Raw genomic sequence first — 16,930 nt, 5'->3', positions numbered from 1 at the left:
GGTCGATCAGGGTCCGAGTGTCAGCGGTATAATCTATGGAGATATGCTTCTGTCTATCTGTATATATGTGGAAAATTACTATGTTTATGAATTTCTTAGCCAATCAGAATCATTCAGCCTGTAAGCAATGACATAGCTTGGACCTTGGTGAAGGGTATAAATGCTGTGATCTTTGTAACTGTAAGCGGGGCGGCCTACGAACTCCTGTGTAAGTCTTGAAGCTGACTTCTGCTGATTAAACTGCAAACTATCTTCAGTAAAACTTTTCTTCAATTTTTTATAATTCTGACTCCGGGTCTTCTTTTCAAACATCTGGTCCATGGGTCCTAAACTGTTAACCCCTAACAATGTTTATGCACAAGTTTTACTGTTCACCCAGGGGTCCATAGCGCTCCCTGAAAGAGCAAAAAAGGCTGTAATGTTCAAATGACTGTAAATCAAGTCTAACCATTTATGCTATGTTTAATTAAATAATGGTGGACAAAGTTTCCAGTCATGGAAAGGTGGTATAAAGGCGTTTTAAAAAGTGCTCACAGTAAAATAACAAATTTCAGCCTGCCTCTAAAATATGTCATTGAGGTACATATTTATAAATGCCTTTGTTCAATAAAGATACTATTTATTTAATTTAGTTACTAAACGTTTTAAACTACATTACCCATACCCCTCAGTCATTCTATAGATGGAACAGGAAAACATGGGACTGTTATTTGTAGTTCATTGAAGTGATAGTCAGTCACACTTAGGGTTAGGGTTAGGATCTCTGTAAATTAGTAATTTCTCTCAACATTGCTTCACCCCATTGTTAATTTAATGTATTACTGACGTAATAATACCAGCAAAACATACTTTGTAACATGAATCGTTTTTAAAATGGCTTTAAGTTCCAATGAAACGTCAAAGGCAGTGAAACCCCAGATTTAAAAGAAATGATCCATAAGAGGTGGGAAGATTGAAATCAAAACATGATAAAGCTGCTGGAATGAAAATTTGCGATATTACAGCGAATTTTTTTTTAAACGTATCATATCTGATATAAAATATGTACCAGGATGTAGATGTAGATGAGAGTGTGAATGTTTATTTGTCTGTTTGTGTTGTCACGCAATGGACTGGCCATCCGTTCGGGTTGTTTCCATTCATTAAGCCCAATATGCTGGCAATGGCTCCCGCACCTTACTATGTGTGTGTGTGTGTGTTACTGTGTTTTTTTTTACAGCGTTGAGCATTGTAGCCAATCACATTCACAGACATATATGTTGTGCCAATCACCGCAATGGCCAATCAGAGGTTTTTACGTTTGACACCTCGGAATCACAACATTAAAGGGTATTATTGTGTATTTATAAAACAATGTTAACAAACGTTTCGAATATATCGTTAATTTATGAAATACTGCGGGAAAAATGTTAAATAGCCTACATAAAACAAAAACATGTAAATTCATCAGAAATTCAAATTCAATATTATGATATAATTTTTTTAATCCCATTAGCAATTAATGCCACACTATTTTATTGTAGTATTTTATGCCCTGCCATGTTCGCTACATGTTCTGTCTTCAATATATAAAAAACAATTGTAACAAAAGGTGTATTGTTACTGCTGTAAGTACACACTGCCTTATTTTTAAGGAGAATTGACAGCGAAGAGCCTTCACTGCAGTATATTGTCTTCTAGACTTGCCACTTTGTTCATTTTATTACTAATTTTTCACTTGATGGTTTAAAAGCAATGTTTACTTAATTGATTACAATATTTGAAGGGTAGCATATGCTAATGTTTTAATGCCTGTTAACATTAATTGTTACTCTTTTATTTATTGTTAAATATACTGCCATAGTACTTCAATTGGTACCAAGAACAACAATTTTGCCCAAGTTACCATAAATAATACTTATCAATTCAATAACATTTACCAGATGATCGTGTAAAGCTTAAAAAATTTTCAGCCTTTGTAAAACCCAGTTGAAAATATTACTCCAAAATGGAATTCCAGGGGGGTGGGGGTTGGCACTCACAGTACCAATGTTTGATCATTTATTCAACATACCATAAAAGTGATTTGTAAAAAAGTGCAAAGTAATCAATCGATTATTAGATTTATTAGAAAACAGCAAAGAAACAACTACATGCAATAAATGTAGATAAGGAAAAAGAACAGCAAACTAAAACAGTAACTTAACCAAGAACAGGTACATAAACTTTAAACTAAACTCTATTCTTGGAAGAAAAGATTGTAGGGCTCCCAGGTGTCCGTCCATCTCATCCCACTGCAAATCAGTAAAAAAAAAAAAAAAAAGATCATATACAAATTTACAGAACAGGCTATGACATGTAACTATTGAAAATAGATTGCCTTTTTGAAGGGCAAACATATTTTTGCATTCAGTTAAGACATTTAAAGAGAAAAAATGTAAGCAAGAAAGATGTATTAGGCAATCAAAATTAATAAGTAAAAGTTTATTATAATACATGTAAACACAAATTTGTTTTATAATACATGTAAACACTAGATTTTTAGAATAGGTTTACCTAATTTGTATAATTACCGTAGTGCACCCTTATACAGGTTATATGTGATACATACCATCCTGAACACGGCTTCCATCTCACTTTGACCTCTTTGACACCCTTTAAGAAACATAAGCAACATCACACACACACACACACACACACACACACACACACACACACGCGCGCGCACACCAGGCGCACACGCACACGCACACACACACACACACACACACACACACACACACACACACACACACACACACACACACACACACACACATCATGTTAAAAAAAATACAAATACACAAACACATAATACAAATAAACATGCCTGTACCATGCCTTTATTAGGCCACAGATTCATTCTCATTTCAAATAAATGTACATTATTTAAAAAAAAAATCTTACTTTTAATCTTTTACTAAGAAATACATTCCTGACAAACATTTACAAAACGAGTTCAACCTTACTTCCTTTGACATCCTATTCCTTATGATCTTGTCATATGGAAATGTTTTTAATCTGGGATGTACTTGGCATTCTACAACAGAAAAATATAAAAGGATATAATATATAATCAGGAAATGTTTACAATCATGACATATTAACAGTTCGGTAAGCAATTCTTAATAAATAGAATGCATAAATCCTTGCAATGGCCTGGCCACCTGAAACCCTAAAAATGAACTCATGGATGGCATGATTTTACATTTGCATAATGGCAAATATTTTATTTTAACCGTAAAGGCACTGTGCATTGTCATTAGGAGCTGCTTATTTTGTATGATCATTAAATATAAGTTCCTGTGGCGAGTAGGCGAGGTCGAGGGACGTGAGAGGACGGCACGAGACCGGTGGTCTGATTACTGATGAACGACACACGCACGATGCACCGGTCTCTCACGTCCCTCGACTTCGTCCTACTTGCCACAGTTCCATTAAAATAATACTTGAAATTTGTTGGTAACACTTTACAATAAGGTTCCTTTATTAAACATTAGTAAATGTATTAACTAACATGAACTAACAATGAGCCATACATTTATTACTGTTTTTGTTAATCTTTGTTAATGTTAGTTAATACAAATAAAGCTGTTCATTGTTTGTTCATGTTAGTTCACAGTGCATTAACTAATGTTAACAAGATTTTTATACAGTTTTAGTAAATGCTGAAATTAACATTAACAAAGATTAACAAATGCTGTATAAGTGCAGTTCATTATTAGTTCATGTTAAATAATGCAGTTAACTAATGAACCTTATTGTAAAGTGTCACCAATTTGTTTATAACTCATTTGGTATTATTTAAAAGCATTTAATTAAAACAACAACCATGCACATGGGAATAGTATGATGCCTAGGGGTGTAACGATATTCGAACCGAACCGAAAAACCGCGATACAACAGCCACGGTTCGAACCGCGATACTCTCATGTCGAACCGAACGCGCCCCGCCCCCTGCTGCCCCGGCCCAACTCTCACATCACTTTGTCACAAAACTATTTTTTTCTTCCTTGACATTTGATTAAATAGTTATTAATGAGTACACTTTTAACAACTAATAAGAGCTGTAGTTTTACTAAATATTATTTACTAAATAAAATGCATGTCACGTGATTTGGGTGATCGATCACGCTCGGGAGTTTACATACGCACTTCAGGATGGCAACTCCGCGGCATATTGAGATTGAAGACCCTCCGGTCACAACCACTGACTGATACAGCAGCAACAGCAGCAGTGCTGATCACGACACTTGAGAATGATCACTGACACCGTCATCATCCAATATGATGACATATCACAGCTTTTTTTAATCATCGTTTTGAGACAAATCATTGTTTGATTTGCGAACATAATCCTCTGCCGTCTGGTCGCTTCCGCTTCAAGCCGGACTCGTCTCGCGCTAACGGTAATTCTCACTGTCCACGTTTTGATTTCAGCAAATCAATTTTGGCGAATGCAAACAACGTGATTATTGTTCATGAGTCCAACATCCAGCCACGCAAGAAAACATGTAATCTACCTGAGGGAATAATATGCTCGCAAAATATTTCTGATTATTATTAATGTTTAAAACTGTTTTGTTTTTTCCCCCAGGATTCTTTGAAGAATGCAAAGATCATAATAGATTTATTTGAAATAGAAAGCTTGTGTAACACTATAATTTACTGTCACTTTTGATTAGCCTAATGCATCCTTGCTGAATAAAAGTAGGCAATTACTTTCTTTAATTTCTTTCCCAAAAAAAATTCTCTTACTAACCTCAAACTTTTGAACTGTAGGCCTATGTATAATGTTAAAAAAGCTTTATATTTCAGATAAATGCTGTTATTTTGAATGGTGGTTTGTTTGTAATGTGACATTTTGTTTGTATGACATTAAAATTATGTTTAGAATTAAATTGTACATAAATAGGTTAAGCAATACAAATGTGTTTGTCTGATAACCTTTTAAACATATACTTAACTACAGTTTGCAGACACTGAAATTATGTACATTGTGCGATACAATACAAATATTTTGAGTGTCCCTCGTTTTCCTATAAAGAACCACGATTGTCCCGCATTTTCCTTTTCTGAAGTTGGCAACCCTACTCAGGTGTGCAGTTTATTTCTGACTAGTCAGTGGAGGCATTTATTTCATTTTAGTTAACTCAGGTGTGCTAACTGCTCTAAAGAAAACGTGAAGCCACTGTATAAAGTTAAGTTAATAAAGTTAAAGTTAATAAGTTAGATTATTGTTGTTGTTTTTATTAAGTTAAAAGTGAATCTAGCGTTATTATTGCTGGTGCCCTGCCATGAACCCTGCCCCCACAGCAAACAGAACCGAACCGAACCGAACCGTGGCTCCAAAACCGTGATATGAACCGAACCGTGGCATTGGTGTATCGTTACACCCCTAATGATGCCTGTACGTATTTAACCACTGTATTACAATCAAGAAGTAAGTTTGAACATTGAAGGGGATTATTCCAGTTTATGCACAATCAGTTGCATACACATATTCAGCTTCATAGACATTATTGTATATGATTAGTTATGGAATTTAACAATATTTTGCGACTTAAAAACAGCATTTTAAAAACGATATTGAAATAAGAAACGTGTGTTCTACCTTGTAGTTAGTCAGTTTTCATTACAAATGAAAATACACAATACCTGCTTGTTTATACATCCATTTTCTTTGTTTGCCTCCTGTCCTTGGAATTATTGTGGAGGAATTGTCTGTAACACACACACACACACACACACACACACACACAGTCAGAACTAAATCTGGATTAAAATGCTGGCATTGGCACTAAACTTATTGCATGTTGTGCATGTTTTTGGCTGAAGTGAAAGAAAAAAAATCACCTGCATCTTTGGCCTTAGATGGGGCAGCATGACTGTTCTGGCAGTGGAAAGAAGGGTTTGTAGATGGAAGATGTGAATCATAGAAAGAAGGGGTGATGGAAGAGGAGGTAGGGGTGAGGGGAAATGGTGTAGGAGGAGGAGTGGGGAAAGAAGAGGTAGGAGGAAGAAGGGTGATGTAAGAGGACGTGGGAGGAGAAAGGTTGGAGGACGAAGATGGAGAAGGAAGAAGGGTATCAAAAGACGAGGAAGAAGGAGGAAGGCTAGAGGAAGAAGATGGAGGAGGAAGAGGGGTATAGAAAGTGGAGGAAGGAGGAGGAAGGCTGGAGGAAGAAGATGGAGGAGGAAGGGTGTAAAAAGAGGAGGAAGAAGGAGGAAGGATGGAGGAAGAAGATGGAGGAGGAAGAGGGGTATAGAAAGTGGAGGAAGGAGGAGGAAGGCTGGAGGAAGAAGATGGAGGAGGAAGGGTGTAAAAAGAGGAGGAAGAAGGAGGAAGGGTGGAGGAAGAAGATGAAGGAAGGGTGTAAAAAGAGGAGGAAGAAGGAGGAAGGGTGGAGGAAGAAGATGGAGGAGGAAAGGTGTAAAAAGAGGAGGAAGGAGGAAGGCTGGAGGAAGAAGATGGAGGAGGAAGGGTGTAAAAAGAGGAGGAAGAAGGAGGAAGGCTGGAGGAAGAAGATGGAGGAGGAAGGGTGTAAAAAGAGGAGGAAGAAGGAAGGCTGGAGGAAGAAGATGGAGGAGGAAGAAGGGTATAGAAAGAGGAGGAAGGAGGAGAAAGGCTGGAGGAAGAAGATGGAGGAGGAGGAGGAGGAGGAGGAGGAGGAAGGGTGTCAAAAGAGGAGGAAGGAGGAGGAAGGCTGGAGGAAGAAGATGGAGGAGGAGGAGGAAGGGTGTCAAAAGAAGAGGAAGAAGGAGGAAGGCTGGAGGAAGAAGATGGAGGAGGAGGAGGAAGGGTGTCAAAAGAGGAGGAAGAAGGAGGAAGGCTGGAGGAAGAAGATGGAGGAGGAGGAGGAAGGGTGTCAAAAGAGGAGGAAGGAGGAGGAAGGCTGGAGGAAGAAGATGGAGGAGGAGGAGGAAGGGTGTCAAAAGAGGAGGAAGGAGGAGGAAGGCTGGAGAAAGAAGATGGAGGAGGAGGAGGAAGGGTGTCAAAAGAAGAGGAAGAAGGAGGAAGGCTGGAGGAAGAAGATGGAGGAGGAGGAGGAAGGGTGTCAAAAGAAGAGGAAGAAGGAGGAAGGCTGGAGGAAGAAGATGGAGGAGGAGGAGGAAGGGTGTCAAAAGAGGAGGAAGAAGGAGGAAGGCTGGAGGAAGAAGATGGAGGAGGAGGAGGAAGGGTGTCAAAAGAAGAGGAAGAAGGAGGAAGGCTGGAGGAAGAAGATGGAGGAGGAGGAGGAAGGGTGTCAAAAGAGGAGGAAGGAGGAGGAAGGCTGGAGGAAGAAGATGGAGGAGAAAGGGAGGAGGTCGGGTGCTGGCAGACAGTTTCAGCAGTACTGTTGTTGTTTTGAAGCCCCAGGTAACCTATGAGAATTTTTTGAAAGAAATTTGGAAAATATTTCTTTGAATATTGCATGTGTAGATCATACAAAATACTTACTTTTAATACAGATTTCATAAAGGCTAGTCATCCTTTCAAAGATGGTTTGAAGTGGTCCCACTGCAAATGGACCCATTGAAGTGATGACTTCAGCCACAAACCCATTTCTTTTCTCTTTAGAAATGAAGAGAATTGGCTTATAGCCAAGTACCTCCAATTTCTTAACCTGTAAAACAAATGCACAGGCAGATAAGTATCAATGTATTCATAATGGTAGGCAGGGACTTACCAGACAAATCTTTTGCAAATCAACTGGATTATCAAAGTAAAAAAGAAAGATGTCTAAATGTTTATGTAATTGAGAAATGTAGCATCTCATAATGTAACTAGATGCGAAAGTTCGTCGAGACAAACTTTAAGTTGGCTTGAGAAAGTTTGGAGCAGAAAGTTTTTTGCTAGGCGGTTGCTAGGATGTTGCTATGGTGTTGCTAGGGTATTTTGGGAGGTTGCTAGGGTGCTCTGGGTGGTTGCTAGGGTGTCCTGGGTGGTTGCTAGGGTCTTTTGGGTGGTTGCTAGGCGGTTGCTAGGGTCTTTTGGGTGGTTGCTAGGCGGTTGCTAGGGTGTTCTGGGTGGTTGCTAGGGTCTTTTGGGTGGTTGCTAGGGTCTTTTGGGTGGTTGCTAGGCGGTTGCTAGGGTGTTCTGGGTGGTTGCTAGGGTCTTTTGGGTGGTTACTAGGCGGTTGCTAGGGTATTTTGGGTGGTTGCTATGGTATTCTGGGTGGTTGCTAGGGTCTTTTGGGTGGTTGCTAGGGTGTTTTGGGTGGTTGCTAGGGTATTCTGGGTGGTTGCTAGGCGGTTGCTAGGGTATTTTGGGTGGTTGCTAGGGTCTTTTGGGTGGTTGCTAGGCGGTTGCTAGGGTATTTTGGGTGGTTGCTAGGGTATTTTGGGTGGTTGCTAGGCTATTTTGGGTGGTTGCTAGGCGGTTGCTAGGGTATTTTGGGTGGTTCTATGGTATTCTGGGTGGTTGCTAGGGTCTTTTGGGTGGTTGCTAGGCGGTTGCTAGGGTGTTCTGGGTGGTTGCTAGGGTGTTTTGGGTGGTTGCTAGGGTGTTTTGGGTGGTTGCTAGGAGGTTGCTAGGGTGTTCTGGGTGGTTGCTAGGATATTTTGGGTGGTTGCTAGGGTCTTTTGGGTGGTTGCTAGGGTGTTCTGGGTGGTTGCTAGGTGGTTGCTAGGGTGTTCTGGGTGGTTGCTATGGTATTCAGAGCGGTTGATATGGTGTTACTAGGTTGGTTGGAAGTTGTCACAGATGGTTTTCTATGGAGTTTTTATAGAGTTCTTACTTAACTAATCGCTATTAGCATGTAGCTATTCACTGCTAGCATGTGTAGCATGTTGAAAGTGCTGTTTGCTAGCATGAGTCGAAAGAGCCAAACCTCATCTCTATACGATGTTCTGATACAGAGATATAGGTCTTGCAAAACGGTTGCTAGGGTACTCAAGTTTGGTTGCTATGGCGTTGCTTTGGAGCTGGTATATTTAAATTAAGAAGTTTAAAGTGGTTTGAAGCTTAAAGTAGTTTAAAGTAGTTTGAAGTTTATGATAGATAGATAGATAGATAAGTTAGATTGATAGACAGACAGACACACACACACACACTAACTCGCTCACACACTCACTCAGACACACACACACACTCAGAGTTTATGAGTTTAGAGTTTATAAGTATAAATGAGTTTACAGTTTATAAGTTTGAGTTTAAGAGTTCAGAGTTTATACATTTATGAGTTTAAGAGTTCATAAGTCTATGAATTCATGAGTTTATAAGTTAATTAGTTTATAAGTGTATGAGTTTTTGAGTTTAGAGTTTATAAGTTTAAATGAGTTTACAGTTTATAAGTTTGAGTTTAAGAGTTCAGAGTTTATACATTTATGAGTTTAAGAGTTCATAAGTCTATGAATTCATGAGTTTATAAGTTAATTAGTTTATAAGTGTATGAGTTTAGAGTTTATAAGTTTAAATGAAGTAAATTTAGTAGTTTGAAGTTTAATTTAGTTTGAAGTTTAATTTAGTTTGAAGTTTAATTTAGTTTGAAGTTTAATTTAGTTTGAAGTAGATAGATGAGTTTATTAGTTTAAATGAAGTAAATTTAGTAGTTTAAAGTTTAAATTAGTTTGAAGTTTAAAGTTTAATTTAGTTTGAAGTTTAATTTAGTTTGAAGTTTAATTTAGTTTGAAGTTTAATTTAGTTTGAAGTTTAATTTAGTTTGAAGTAGATAGATAGATTAGTTTATTAGTTTAAATGAAGTAAATTTAGTAGTTTGAAGTTTAAATTAGTTTAAAGTTTAAATTAGTTTGAAGTTTAAAGTTTAATTTAGTTTGAAGTTTAATTTAGTTTGAAGTTTAATTTAGTTTGAAGTTTAATTTAGTTTGAAGTAGATAGATAGATGAGTTTATTAGTTTAAATGAAGTAAATTTAGTAGTTTGAAGTTTAAATTAGTTTAAAGTTTAAATTAGTTTGAAGTTTAAAGTTTAATTTAGTTTGAAGTTTAATTTAGTTTGAAGTTTAATTTAGTTTGAAGTTTAATTTAGTTTGAAGTAGATAGATAGATGAGTTTATTAGTTTAAATGAGTCTCAATGGCTCATATAGTATATAGAACGGCAGTTTGGTTTAGTCTTCAAGGGATTTAGATTTGAATTTTTGTCGGTTGGTCAGTTTGAAAAAGTCAATGGGAGTTTTTCCGAGTTTTGATCGTCATTTTTAGGAAAACCGTAAGTCCGATCAGTTAGAAAAGATATAGCATACCGAGTCAGAATAGTCTGAAGGTCTGAGCCGAGTTTGGAGTATGTAGAGTTAAAGCTCTAGGCTGTATTAAAGTTATATTTTTTTAGTCTCAGAAGAAGAATAATAACTAGATGCGAAAGTTCGTCGAGACAAACTTTAAGTTGGCTTGAGAAAGTTTGGACCAGAATGTTTTTTGCTAGGCAGTTGCAAGGATGTTATGGGTGGTCGTTATGGTGTTGCTAGGCGGTTGCTAGGGTATTCTGGGTGGTTGCTATGGTGTTGCTAAGCAGTTGCTAGGGTATTCTGGGTGGTTGCTAGGCGGTTTGCTAGGGTGTTCTGGGTGGTTGCTATGTTGTTGCTAGGCGGTTGCTAAGGTATTTTGGGTGGTTGCTAGGGTGTTGCTAGGCGGTTGCTAGGGTGTTCTGGGTGGTTGCTATGGTGTTGCTAGGCGGTTGTTAAGGTATTCTGGGTGGTTGCTAGGCGGTTGCTAGGGTGTTCTGGGTGGTTGCTAGGGTCTTTTGGGTGGTTGCTAGGGTCTTTTGGGTGGTTGCTAGGTGGTTGCTAGGGTGTTTTGGGTGGTTGCTAGGTTCTTTTGGGTGGTTGCTAGGCGGTTGCTAGGGTCTTTTTGGTGGTTGCTAGGGTGTTTTGGGTGATTGCTAGGGTATTCTGGGTGGTTGCTAGGCGGTTGCTAGGGTCTTTTTGGTGGTTGCTAGGGTGTTTTGGGTGGTTGCTAGGGTATTCTGGGTGGTTGCTAGGGTCTTTTGGGTGGTTGCTAGGGTCTTTTGGGTGGTTGCTAGGGTATTCTGGGTGGTTGCTAGGGTCTTTTGGGTGGTTGCTAGGCGGTTGCTATGGTGTTCTGGGTGGTTGCTAGGGTGTTTTGGGTGGTTGCTAGGGTATTCTGGGTGGTTGCTAGGCGGTTGCTAGGGTGTTTTGGGTGGTTGCTAGGGTGTTTTGGGTGGTTGCTAGGGTATTCTGGGTGGTTGCTAGGTGGTTGCTAGGGTCTTTTGGGTGGTTGCTAGGGTCTTTTGGGTGGTTGCTAGGGTGTTCTGGGTGGTTGCTAGGCGGTTGCTAGGGTGTTATGGGTGGTTACTAGGATGTTTTGTGTGGTTGCTATGGTGTTGCTAGGGTCTTTTGGGTGGTTGCTAGGGTGTTTTGGGTGGTTGCTAGGGTGTTCTGGGTGGTTGCTAGGCGGTTGCTAGGGTGTTATGGGTGGTTACTAGGATGTTTTGTGTGGTTGCTATGGTGTTGCTAGGGTATTTTGGGTGGTTGCTAGGGTCTTTTGGGTGGTTGCTAGGGTGTTTTGGGTGGTTGCTAGGTGGTTGCTAGGGTGTTCTGGGTGGTTGCTAGGATATTTTGGGTGGTTGCTAGGGTCTTTTGGGTGGTTGCTAGGGTGTTCTGGGTGGTTGCTAGGTGGTTGCTAGGGTGTTCTGGGTGGTTTCTATGGTATTCAGAGCGGTAGATAGATAGATACACACACACACACACACACACACACACTCAAACAGACTACCTCGCTCACACACTCACTCAGACACACACACACACACACACTCAGAGTTTATGAGTTTAGAGTTTATAAGTGTATAAATTGATGAGTTTATAAGTGTACAAGTTTTTGAGTTTAGAGTTTATAAGTTTAAATGAGTTTAGAGTTCAGAGTTTATTAATTTATGAGTTTAAGAGTTCATAAGTCTATGAATTCATGAGTTTATTAGTTAATTAGTTATTAAATTTAAGTTAATTAGTTTATAAGTGTATGAGATTAGAGTTTTTTTAGTTTAAATGAGTTTCATTGGCTAATATATATAGAATGGCAGTTTGGTTTAGTTTTCAAGGGATTTAGATTTGAATTTTTGTCGGTTGGTGAGTTTGAATTTTTTTAGAATGCCCAATGTTAAGTCAATGGGAGTTTTTCCGAGTTTTGATCGTCATTTGTAGGAAAACCGTAAGTCCGATCAGTCTGAAAAGATATAGCATATAGCTGCAGATCAGTTTGAGTGTCTGAGCCGAGTTTGAAGTATGTAGAGTTAAAGCTCTAGGGCGAGTTTGAGTCAACAGTTTTAGTAAGAAGAATAATAATAATAACTAGATGCGAAAGTTCGTCGAGACAAACTTTAAGTTGGCTTGAGAAAGTTTGGACCGTAAAGTTTTTTGATAGGCGGTTGCTAGGATGTTATGGGTGGTCGCTATGGTGTTTCTAGGGTGTTTTGGGCAATTGCTAGGGTGTTCTGGTTGGTTGCTAGGTGGTTGCTAGGGTGTCCTGGGTGGTTGCTAGGGTCTTTTGGGTGGTTGCTAGGGTGTTATGGGTGGTTGCTAGGGTATTCTGGGTGGTTGCTAGGATATTTTGGGTGGTTGCTAGGGTCTTTTGGGTGGTTGCTAGGCGGTTGCTAGGGTGTTCTGGGTGGTTGCTAGGGTGTTTTGGGTGGTTGCTAGGGTATTCTGGGTGGTTGCTATGCGGTTGCTAGGATATTTAGGGTGGTTGCTAGGGTCTTTTGGGTGGTTGCTAGGTGGTTGCTAGGGTATTTTGGGTGGTTGCTAGGGTATTCTGGGTGGTTGCTAGGGTATTTTGGGTGGTTGCTATGGTCTTTTGGGTGGTTGCTAGGCGGTTGCTAGGGTATTCTGGGTGGTTGCTAGGGTCTTTTGGGTGGTTGCTAGGCGGTTGCTAGGGTCTTTTGGGTGGTTGCTAGGGTGTTTTGGGTGGTTGCTAGGATATTCTGGGTGGTTGCTAGGTGGTTGCTAGGGTCTTTTGGGTGGTTGCTAGGGTGTTTTGGGTGGTTGCTAGGATATTCTGGGTGGTTGCTAGGTGGTTGCTAGGGTCTGTTGGGTGGTTGCTAGGGTCTTTTGGGTGGTTGCTAGGGTCTTTTGGGTGGTTGCTAGGGTATTCTGGGTGGTTGCTAGGCGGTTGCTAGGGTGTTCTGGGTGGTTGCTAGGGTCTTTTGGGTGGTTGCTAGGCGGTTGCTAGGGTCTTTTGGGTGGTTGCTAGGCGGTTGCTAGGGTGTTCTGGGTGGTTGCTAGGGTGATTTGGGTGGTTGCTAGGGTATTCTGGGTGGTTGCTAGGCGGTTGCTAGGGTCTTTTGGGCGGTTGCTAGGGTGTTCTGGGTGGTTGCTATGGTATTCAGAGCGGTGGATAGATAGATACACACACACACACACACACACACACACACACACACACACAAACAGACTACCTCCCTCACACACTCACTCAGACACACACACACTCAGAGTTTATGAGTTTAGAGTTTATAAGTGTATAAATGTATGAGTTTATAAGTGTACAAGATTTTGAGTTTAGAGTTTATAAGTTTAAATGAGTTTAGAGTTCAGAGTTTATTAATTTATGAGTTTAAGAGTTCATAAGTCTATGAATTCATGAGTTTATTAGTTAATTAGTTATTAAATTTAAGTTAATTAGTTTATAAGTGTATGAGATTAGAGTTTATTAGTTTAAATGAGTTTCATTGGCTAATATATATAGAATGGCAGTTTGATTTAGTTTTCAAGGGATTTAGATTTGAATTTTTGTCGGTTAGTGAGTTTGAATTTTTTTAGAATGCCCAATGTTAAGTCAATGGGAGTTTTTCCGAGTTTTGATCGTCATTTGTAGGAAAACCGTAAGTCCGATCAGTCTGAAAAGATATAGCAACTAACTTCAGATCAGTTTGATTGTCTGAGCCGAGTTTGGAGTATGTAGAGTTAAAGCTCTAGGGCGAGTTTGAGTCAACGGTTTCCACAGAAGAATAATAATAACTAGATGCGAAAGTTCGTCGAGACAAACTTTAAGTTGGCTTGAGAAAGTTTGGACCGGAACATTTTTTGCTAGGCGGTTTCTAGGATGTTATGGGTGGTTGCTATGGTGTTGCTAGGGTATTTTGGGTGGTTGCTAGGCGGTTGCTAAGGTGTTTTGGGTGGTTGCTAGGATATTTTGGGTGGTTGCTAGGGTCTTTTGGGTGGTTGCTAGGCAGTTGCTAGGGTGTTTTGGGTGGTTGCTAGGGTGTTCTGGGTGGTTGCTAGGCGGTTGCTAGGGTGTTCTGGGTGGTTGCTAGGGTCTTTTGGGTGGTTGCTAGGCGGTTGCTAGGGTGTTTTGGGTGGTTGCTAGGTGGTTGCTAGGGTCTTTTGGGTGGTTGCTAAGGTGTTTTGGGTGGTTGCTAGGGTATTCTGGGTGGTTGCTAGGCGGTTGCTAGGGTCTTTTGGGTGGTTGCTAGGGTCTTTTGGGTGGTTGCTAGGCGGTTGCTAGGGTGTTCTGGGAGGTTGCTAGGGTGTTTTGGGTGGTTGCTAGGGTATTCTGGGTGGTTGCTAGGCGGTTGCTAGGGTCTTTTGGGTGGTTGCTAGGCGGTTGCTAGGGTGTTCTGGGTGGTTGCTAGGGTGTTTTGGGTGGTTGCTAGGGTATTCTGGGTGGTTGCTAGGCGGTTGCTAGGGTCTTTTGGGTGGTTGCTAGGCGGTTGCTAGGGTGTTCTGGGTGGTTGCTAGGGTCTTTTGGGTGGTTGCTAGGCGGTTGCTAGGGTGTTCTGGGTGGTTGCTAGGGTGTTTTGGGTGGTTGCTAGGGTATTCTGGGTGGTTGCTAGGCGGTTGCTAGGGTCTTTTGGGTGGTTGCTAGGCGGTTGCTAGGGTGTTCTGGGTGGTTGCTAGGGTGTTTTGGGTGGTTGCTAGGGTATTCTGGGTGGTTGCTAGGCGGTTGCTAGGGTCTTTTGGGTGGTTGCTAGGCGGTTGCTAGGGTGTTCTGGGTGGTTGCTAGGGTGTTTTGGGTGGTTGCTAGGGTATTCTGGGTGGTTGCTAGGCGGTTGCTAGGGTGTTTTGGGTGGTTGCTAGGGTGTTCTGGGTGGTTGCTAGGGTATTCTGGGTGGTTGCTAGGGTCTTTTGGGTGGTTGCTAGGCGGTTGCTAGGGTATTTTGGGTGGTTGCTAGGCTATTTTTTGTGGTTGCTAGGGTCTTTTGGGTGGTTGCTAGGCGGTTGCTAGGGTCTTTTGGGTGGTTGCTAGGGTCTTTTGGGTGGTTGCTAGGCGGTTGCTAGGGTGTTCTGGGTGGTTGCTAGGGTATTCTGGGTGGTTACTAGGCGGTTGCTAGGATATTTTGGGTGGTTGCTAGGGTGTTATGGGTGGTTGCTAGGGTGTTCTGGGTGGTTGCTATGGTATTCAGAGCGGTTGATATGGTGTTACTAGGTGGTTGGTAGTTGTCACAGATGGTTACTATGGAGTTTTTATAGAGTTCTTACTTAACTAATCGCTATTAGCATGTAGCTATTCACTGCTAGCATGTGTAGCATGTTGAAAGTGCTGTTTGCTAGCATGAGTCAAAAGAGCCAAACCTCATCTCTATACAATGTTCTGATACAGAGATATAGGTCTTGCAAAACGGTTGCTAGGATACTCAAGTTTGGTTGCTATGGAGTTGCTTGGGAGCTGGGAGCTTTAAACTTAAGAAATTTAAATTGGTTTAAAGTTTAAAGTAGTTTGAAGTTCATGACAGAGAGATAGATAGATAAATAAGTTAGATAGATAGATATACACACACACACACACACACACACACACACACACACACACACACACACACACAAACAGACTACCTCGCTCACACACACACACACACACACACACACACATACACACACACACACACACACACACTCAGAGTTTATGAGTTTAGAGTTTATAAGTGTATAAATTGATGAGTTTATAAGTGTACAAGTTTGATGAGTTTATAAGTGTACAAGTTTTTGAGTTTAGAGTTTATAAGTTTAAATGAGTTTAGAGTTCAGAGTTTATTAATTTATGAGTTTAAGAGTTCATAAGTATATGAATTCATGAGTTTATTAGTTAATTAGTTATTAAATTTAAGTTAATTAGTTTATAAGTGTATGAGATTAGAGTTTATTAGTTTAAATGAGTTTCATTGGCTAATATATATAGAACGGCAGTTTGATTTAGTTTTCAAGGGATTTAGATTTGAAATTTTGTCGGTTGGTGAGTTTGAATTTTTTTAGAATGCCCAATGTTAAGTCAATGGGAGTTTTTCCGAGTTTTGATCGTCATTTGTAGGAAAACCGTAAGTCCGATCAGTCTGAAAAGATAAAGCAACTAACTTCAGATCAGTTTGAGTGTCTGAGCCGAGTTTGGAGTATGTAGAGTTAAAGCTCTAGGGCGAGTTTGAGTCAACAGTTATTCACAGAAGAATAATAATAATAATAATAATATTAACTAGATGCGAAAGTTCATCGAGACAAACTTTAAGTTGGCTTGAGAAAGTTTGGACCGGAAAGTTTTTTGCTAGGCGGTTGCTAGGATGTTATGGGTGGTTGCTATGATGTTGCTAGGGTATTTAGGGCGGTTGCTCGGGTGTTCTGGGTGGTTGCTATGGTATTCTGGGTGGTTGCTAGGGTATTCTGGGTGGTTGCTAGGCGGTTGCTAGGATATTTTGGGTGGTTGCTAGGGTCTTTTGGGTGGTTGCTAGGCGGTTGCTAGGGTGTTCTGGGTGGTTGCTAGGGTGTTTTGGGTGGTTGCTAGGGCATTCTGGGTGGTTGCTATGCGGTTGCTAGGATATTTAGGGTGGTTGCTAGGGTCTTTTGGGTGGTTGCTAGGCGGTTGCTAGGGTATTTTGGGTGGTTGCTAGGCGGTTGCTAGGGTGTTCTGGGTGGTTGCTAGGGGATTTTTGGCTGGTTGCTAGGGTCTTTTGGGTGGTTGCTAGGCGGTTGCTAGGGTGTTCTGGGTGGTTGCTAGGGTGTTTTGGGTGGTTGCTAGGGTATTCTGGGTG

The 16,930-nt window shown here is 40.6% G+C and overlaps 1 protein-coding gene across 1 annotated transcript in view; it reads right to left on the bottom strand.

Moving 5' to 3' along the window:
* Window positions 1-2,092: 2,092 nt before the first annotated feature.
* The window catches only part of LOC309499905 (uncharacterized protein), a 42,425-nt gene continuing 27,587 nt past the window's right edge, over window positions 2,093-16,930 (bottom strand). The window contains exons 2-7 of the mRNA XM_082171435.1: window positions 7,460-7,625; window positions 5,875-7,383; window positions 5,677-5,742; window positions 2,988-3,058; window positions 2,591-2,634; window positions 2,093-2,273 (exon numbers count right to left, since the gene is read on the bottom strand). Of these exons, the coding sequence (XP_082027561.1) occupies window positions 2,219-2,273; window positions 2,591-2,634; window positions 2,988-3,058; window positions 5,677-5,742; window positions 5,875-7,383; window positions 7,460-7,625 (1,911 nt within the window). The 3' untranslated portion in view covers window positions 2,093-2,218. The remainder of the gene's footprint in view (window positions 2,274-2,590; window positions 2,635-2,987; window positions 3,059-5,676; window positions 5,743-5,874; window positions 7,384-7,459; window positions 7,626-16,930) is intronic.

The sequence above is a fragment of the Leuciscus leuciscus genome (assembly GCF_965113295.1).
Source record: "Leuciscus leuciscus genome assembly, chromosome: 5".
NCBI lineage: Eukaryota > Metazoa > Chordata > Actinopteri > Cypriniformes > Leuciscidae > Leuciscus > Leuciscus leuciscus.
The sequence above is the reverse complement of the archived record's forward strand: the minus strand, read 5'-3'. Positions and strand labels throughout refer to the sequence as shown.